Source organism: Oreochromis aureus, linkage group 22 (assembly GCF_013358895.1).
Source record: "Oreochromis aureus strain Israel breed Guangdong linkage group 22, ZZ_aureus, whole genome shotgun sequence".
Lineage (NCBI taxonomy): Eukaryota > Metazoa > Chordata > Actinopteri > Cichliformes > Cichlidae > Oreochromis > Oreochromis aureus.
The window spans coordinates 29,365,632-29,373,373 of NC_052962.1; the positions used below are offsets into that span (position 1 = coordinate 29,365,632).

The following is a 7,742-nucleotide window of genomic DNA, read 5'->3' on the forward strand; positions in this document are numbered from 1 at the left end:
GTGCTTTTCTGCAATTATGCTTAATTCACAAAGGAAGGAGGTGCTGAAAGGGGAGAACCTAATGGGGATTTTGAAAAAATTCTGAGATCTGTTCATTAAAGTTGGAAGTAAGTTAATGTTGCATAAAGATTTATAAGGAAATCGGTGAAGGAAATCGTTGACTTCTGTTTAGGATCAGCTAATGCCTGATATCACCACAGGTTCCTTCATCACTATGTTTACCCCCCCCCCCCCCCCCTTTTTTTTTTTCCCTATGCATGGATCTTCTATATGTAGCTTCTTTTGCATCCTCTACTTGACTGTACAGGAGGGAAGTCAGTGATGAGTGGACCTGGAAAGCAGGATGGCAGCTTTCTGCCTTAAATCAGTGCAGAGATAGTGCTGGTGTGAGCTGGGGGGAACCAGCCTGTGCCCTGTTGAGGATGGCTGGAAGATGGGGCTACATGTTCAACTTTTCCTGACAAAATCTCAAGAGCTGAATACTGTCGGGACTTCTACAAAAAGCATGGAGTTTTTAAGTACTTGCATATCTATATTATTGCTAATATATATTGTAATATATCTATATCACTAAAACACTTCTGGATGGATGCAAACTGCATTTCGTTGCCCTGTACCTGTTCATGTGCAATGACAATAAAGTTGAATTCTATTCTATTCTAAGTACATGAATGGATGGGGGGCCTGGAAGTGGGGCTTTGGGTATGGGAGGAACCTGTTTTCTCAAACAGTTTTCGGTTCATCACAATTTGTTTCTGTGAGCTGGAAACAGATTTATGAGGACAGGTGTTGGCAAAGCATCTGTCATCTGCCTGAAGGGACAAGGTAGTGAGACACCAAAGGAGTTCAGTAAGCTGACTGGGCTTACAGACTGGGCTTAGAGTAGTCCAGAAGGCTCTATCGGAGTTGGTGAGGAGCTGTACAGTAGTGTCGCAGGAGGAGGCTGCTGATTTTCCTCAGCTGATTGTTTTGAAGCACTGCAAGCGGAAGCGAAGTTGCTGTCCATGTGAACTGCACGCCTGGGATAATTTAGGCAGCTGCGGGATAAAGCCTTGTACATGGCCTGTGTGAAGGTGAGTATCGCGGGGTGTGGTTTGTAGCTCAGCTCCTGGGAAGGGTTGGAGCGGTGGGTTGTGGTTTTTAGAGTGTTGTGGAAAAGCGCGGAAGGAATGGAGCATGTTTGGAGATAGGCACCGAAAGGAGAAGGATTATTCACCATGGACACCGGGAGAAGTCACAGCATGGGAGCGGGAAGTTTAGTTAAGAGTCTGTTCATAGCTCCTCAATTTTGTAGTTTTACTGTTCTTAGTTCCTAGCTTCTAGTTTTGTTTTCTTTTCCATTGTTTGTATTATTCAAGTTTGCTGACACAGCATTAAAGGTGCCTCCCTGAGTTCACTCCTTTATTTCTCCTGAGTTCTGCATTTGGGTCCTTCATCCTGCCTGCCACAGCACTAACCATGACAGGGGCTGTTTTGCTACTACTGGTACTAGTAAACTGCATAAAGTGGAAAGAGGAGGACTACCTTAAAAATTATTCGATTTCATCTCAAATCAACAACTAGATGGTTAAAACTTGGCTGCAATGTTCCAGCAGGGCAATGACAAAACCATTGACCTGCAGGAAAAGCTGTGCCATGAAACTAACCAATTTAAATGAACGTTACCGATTCTGCATATGAGAGTGCTCAAATATATAACCAGAATTATGACCAAAGCTTGTTGATGGCTATCAAATTTTCTGGTTGAGGTGAAACTTGCTAAGAGACATTTAACCAAGTATTAGTGGAGGTGTATGTCTATATTTGAGCCTGGATGTATACTTTTGATGTGGTTTAGAGACAATCCACCCAGTTCTTTGTTTTAAAGTCATTAAAGATGGATGCTGTACAATTGTTCCACAGTGGAAAAAGAACAGTTTAAAGAAATAATTACACCCCCCCCCCAAATTAACATGATATCATGCCAGTGATGAGTGTATGTAAACTTGACCACAAATTCTAAAAAGAAGTCTCGGCATGGTGAGCTGTTGTCTATCCTCAGTCATTTCAAAAATAATTAATTGTGAGAACTTCATGTTTCAAAGTTTTCTGTTAAATTTTGAAGGACAAATAGGAGATTTTATCTACAATGTAAAATGCATTCTTTAAATGTGTTTTATTGTAACCGGATTCACAAAAACACTACTTGTTTTGACTAATGTGGATGTCTGTGCAGTTTAATTTTCTTACAGGCAAAATTTATTTTAGATGTCGACATGCAGCGTCCATCTGCCTCATCTGTGTTTGTTTTTTTACTCCAGGCTCATTTGTCTTTGGGTGTAATACCTTTCCTTAAGATTTATACACAAAACATATTTAGTTTTAAAAGAGTGTGCAGCAGACTGAAGCTTTATTTTTTTCCCACAACACATTTACCAGGAAATCAAGGAATTTCACTGGTCATATTATGGTTTTAGCACATAATAATAAAATCTGGCACAAAATAATAATTCACATTTATTTCATTATAAACAGTGTCTATATTTTTTTTCTTTAAACATTTCTGAATGGAAGCTTTAAATGTTTGCAGCATTAGCTTTATAAAAATTGTCTCAATGTGTCCTTTACTTCCACTGTTTTTATGCTGAACTGAATTTTAGTCACACAGAACCACAGCTGGTTTCTCACAAATACTTCCATGATTTACTTTGCAGTAATTATCAAACCAATACATTCGGCCCATCTTCACACAATCCTCTCCATTCCAATCGTCTGGCTCAAGAAAGGACCAAGATGCCAACCTATGGGATGAAAAACAGAAAGGACATTAATTGTAAAAGCTGAACTTTGATTCTGAGAAAGAACAAAAATATTTTCATAATTTGTTCAATTTTTTAAAACACATATGCCACTACTGCATGTCATAAAATGTGTATCCTCTTTTCCATCGTTTGTGTTTTGTTATATCCAATATGAATACCCAAATGTCTTTTCCTTACATTATGATTCACATTTAAGGTGACATTTATGAGAAATGTAATATAATCTAATTGTACTGAATCAAACCTTTCATTCAGTGGTGAGCCGTCCACCCACAGCCATTTGCCCTCTTCTGCTGAGTCTGTCAGTCCGATCCAGAAATGGCTCCCATATTCAATTTTTGTCTTCAAGAAACTCTAAAAAGGAAAATTTGATCAAATTAGTTTGTAAAACTTTCTGTTCTGGGATAATGAAACATGAGGGTGAGAACATGAACCTGCAGCAGTGTTTTATACCTGCTCCTCACTGCTGTCTATCTTAACCAGGTCTCCTCCTTTAGTCCTACATTCAGTTCTGCTCTGATCCCAGGATGATTTTCTTGTGGAGAAATAATAGCACTTTCCTTCATGTTGCTTCCAGCCATCTTCACATTTATAACATGAATCATCTTTGAAGAGATTACATCAAACACTTCATTCAGGTGGAAGAAATCCCTGTTCATGTTTGTGTGATTTTGGAGTCTGTCCTACAGTTACAATCTAACGTACTGATTCTGTCAGTCCAATGTCTCGTTAATCACAGGATTTAAAACAAACAAAAACAGCAAGAAAAGCAACCACAACAAAAAAGCCATGACAAAGACAAAATATAAAACTTACTATTATTTCAGGAGTTTGTGGGGTTGTAAGCTGTATCCGTTAGGGTTCTTAGCCCATTGACCCAGTGTTTTGTGTTTACTGTGTTTTGGTGTCTTGTTTATTCATTATGTTCTCTGTCCATTTTATATTTCCTAGTTTAGTTTGCTTACACCCTTGAGTTCATTCAGTACTTCTAGTTTAATTGACCTGGTTGTTATTTCAGACAGTTTATGTCTTTGTCTCGTCTTTGTGTCCTTCCTTCAGCTTTCCCGCAGTTAGGTCAGTCTTCATGTTCGTCTAATTGCTGTTTCCTGTCTCTGTGTGTCTGTCTGGTTTCTCTCGCCCTCTCTATCCTCCCTCTTTTTTTCAGTCTGCGTCTCAGTGTGTGTGTCTCGTACTTCCTGTTTTAGTTTGAAAGTCTCTTGTTCTGTGTGTACCATGTTCAGCTGTGCTTTCTTTGTCTCGTCAGTTGATTGTTTTCATCCGTGTTCCCGGGTGTTTCCTCTTTGCCCTTAATCCCTCTAATGCATTTTTAGTACAAACCTCCGTCTAGCATTGCGTTATCCTTCATGCGCCGCTGTGTGTTCTGCCTGCTTGTCTAGTGTCAGTTCCTTACAGATTGGTTTCTGTATTGTTTTAGTTCAGCAATAAAGCTGCCTTTGAGCTTAGCTTGCCTCCCCGAGTCTGCATTTTGTGTTTTCCATTCCTGCCTGTCTCACACAGCTTATGACAGAATCATGCTGTAAGATTGTGTTACTGTTATGGAAAAGAGACGTTTTTCTTCATTTTTTCAAAATTTTCAGCAGGATCATCTACTTTTGATTTGACAGCAGCAGGATGCTCCTTTGATCCTGTTTCCTTAATCAGAGGATAAAAAACACGTCAAAGACAAAATATAAAACTTACTCATGTTTATTTCAGGAGGTTGTGGGCTTGTAGTTTGTATTGGGCTGCACGTTTGTGTTACTGTTATAAAAAAGAGATTTAAAAAAATGATTTTCATAGATTTTTCAGGCAGGAGGATGGTCCTTGTGTCATGCAGCTGTATATTTGTTTATGCAATTGTTTTTGAAGATACAAATGTGTTCAAAATTCATAACGTACTAATTTTTACTTCAGGCTCCGGGCATGTGGGCTGCACTGTACTACATGGTTTGATTTCAGGAGGTCTCTCTAAAAAACAAAAAACAAATTAAAAAACAGGCTTAAAAAGAATAATTATTCATCAGGATCAGTTATGAGAATGAACATAAATTAAATATTAAAATGTTGGAAAAAAATGCTAAGCAACATTTAATAATATTAATAATAATGTGTGTTATGTGATTAAATTCCAGAGGTCACAAACAAAAGTTTAGTACAAAATTACAGTGTAGTCTCATGTTCTTACCTGTGACATCAGCTTTTATAGTTTCCTGCTTCATCTCAAGGTTTCTGAGCATGTCCCTGGTTTTCAAAAGCTCCAACACTTATTAAAACAATAAAAATAAAATAAGAAAAAATCTATCAGTAATATATTTAGTTTCACTTTATATCTGTATCTGAATGAGATTTTCCAGAGTCTAAAGCCAATGAGAAGATTTTTGTTACCAGAACCTCTTGTTTCAGTACACCTGTAGTCTTGATTTTTTCACATATGAGCAGGCTTTGGTAGCATGCAGGTAAAGAATATGTGCATATAACCAGAGAGCAAAGTAACTTTCTTAATCTTAAAATCATTGGCTATTGACCTGAATGCGTAGTGCTACCACTTCTAAAGTTTTTATAATAAAACTGTATAGGTAAATGAAGCTTTTAAATATTTGATTTTTTTAATTGAATATAATTTGTATATATGCTAATATTAAAATTTAATAAATTTAATGTTAAAAATAAAACGCTAGCCAGGCATTCTTCTTCCACTGACGGCTGCGGGTGTGTTGCATGAGATTCATGAAGAAGAATGTTTGAGTCACAGTTAAATTATGAGTTTTAACTTAGCTTACAAATAAAATAACATAATAAATAACAAGTTTTTCTTCACAATTTTATAATAAACATTTTGATTGTTAATTAATTTACGGTAGATCAGACACTTATTTAATTAAAGCTACATGAATAAAACTACAAACTCACAGAGATAAGTTACCACGAGAGCCGATACCAGGAGAACACAGACAACCAGCACGGCCACTCTGAGCTTTAACGCATTGTTTGATTTTTCACGTTGAGAGTGAAGAGCTTCACCTGATTTAGAGGAGATAGAAAGTGAACCACAAGTACATAAACATTTAATAAATAGTTCTAACTCGAGTGCATCTGAGGACAGATGTAAAGATATGTGTTTGTCTTGTTTAAAATGAAAGAAAAAATTAAAACAGGTAAGAATCACAGCTGGATTAGACCAACGAGAAACATGACAAAGTGCATATTACATAACAATAAGGCTAAATCTTCAAATGACCTTTTTAATATATTTATATTTTAAAATTCGAAGTAAAAGGTTAAGATATTTCAGTTAAAAGAGTACTGTTTCATTTCAGTACACGTTACGTTCTATGACAGTGTTGTTCACAAAAATGTATAAAAAGTTTTTCTCCTCCCTGTTGATTTACCACCACATTACTTTTCTTACCTTCTATGTATTTCTGTGGACGGCTCATCATACTGAGGCTTCAGTTGACTTCAGAGTTAGTCCAACTGTGTCTTATTATTTTAATCAATTCCTTCAATATTTACTGAAAATTCTGCATCAAGATTCACCTCTGCGACCCTCACCTCAGGCTTTTCAAAGAAAAATGAAGCACAACACCTTTCACAGCTCTATTAAAAAAAAAACTTCCTGATGACTTTAAAGGATGGGGAGGAGGGTCTATCTACAGCGCAGCTCATCTATTTCAAGACAAAATCAAAGAGATACTAGAGCAGAAAAAATATTACCGCCAGAGAAGCTTCTCAAACAGCAGTTAAAAAAACAAACCTGTTCAACACAAATGTTTGAAAACTCATTTCAAACATTTGCTTAGCTACATGCATGACAAATTCTATTATTAACACATCAATAATTTCCATCTTTTATGGAAAATGTGAAATGTTTCTATAAAAACAGAAAAAAAGACAAAACAAAGCTGTTGGTCAGTCCTAACTAACTCTCTACAATCACTGTTTGTTCTCATCATTTTTGTTACCTGTGATCTCATCATTAATCATCATGCTAATTAATTTCATTTCAGCTGAAAATATATAAAGTGGAACAGGAGAGTAGTTACTGTATGTTTAACAATAAGAGTACATTTTATGGCTGTTTTTGAAAACATGTTTCTGTCTTGCTTAGCATTTGCTAAATATCTAATATATTCCTAACACAGTGTAGCTTTGTGCAGCTACAAGAATGTCAAATATTTTTGTCAATTACAGTTTCTCTCACTGTTTTCTCACAGTAGTGTCTCACAACGCCGGATGCGAGAAGAGGAGCCACAGGAAACAAGACATTTTGTAGTGACCACACATTAAAATATCACCTATAATTGATAACAGTTGGTTCCTTCTTTTCTTCTAACTTTTTTCTTTCTTGGTTTAAGTGTTATCATACATACTGATGTGTCAAGTTTTATGCACAGATATTGTTTTATTCCTGCTTTGATTTAGCACCACACTGATATATCATACCTTATATGTAGCTCTGGGGATGGTTCATCATCTTTTTGTGGTATTTATAGCTATTTCATAAAACTTCATGAAAGACAGATGAGCATTAAGACTCACTTTAAATGTTTCCCAGCTCGTCTCTTTAGGAGTTTCAGAAAAACATTTGTAAATTATTTTGTTCACTGTTTTCTAGTGAAAGAATTTCCCGTTAGACTTTATAAAGTGGGGATTAGACATTATCTGCACCCTGTGCTTTAAACTTTAAAACTATGAAACTTTTTACACTAGCAGTCAAACGTTTGAACACATTTTCTCATTTAATGGTGTTTCTTTATTTGTATGATTATTTACATTGTAGATTCTCACTGAAAGCATCAAACTATGAATGAACACATGGAATTATGTAGTAAACAAAGTGCAAAGTAACTCAAAATGTTTTATATTTTAGATTCTTCAAAATAGCCACCCTTTGATTACTGCTTTGCACACTCTTGGTGGAGTCACTGGAAAACAGTCTTG

At 36.2% G+C, this 7,742-nt stretch overlaps 1 protein-coding gene across 1 annotated transcript; it reads right to left on the reverse strand.

Moving 5' to 3' along the window:
* Nucleotides 1-2,520: 2,520 nt before the first annotated feature.
* Nucleotides 2,521-6,373, reverse strand: LOC120435488 (CD209 antigen-like protein E). The gene is made up of 8 exons (XM_039605172.1): nucleotides 6,211-6,373; nucleotides 5,712-5,822; nucleotides 4,987-5,064; nucleotides 4,701-4,769; nucleotides 4,503-4,562; nucleotides 3,255-3,406; nucleotides 3,046-3,155; nucleotides 2,521-2,780 (listed from the first exon to the last, which is right to left on the reverse strand). The coding sequence occupies exons 1-8, from the start codon at nucleotides 6,239-6,241 to the stop codon at nucleotides 2,636-2,638; spliced, it is 756 nt and encodes a 251-aa protein (XP_039461106.1). The 5' UTR covers nucleotides 6,242-6,373; the 3' UTR covers nucleotides 2,521-2,635.
* Between the last annotated feature and the right edge of the window lie 1,369 nt (nucleotides 6,374-7,742).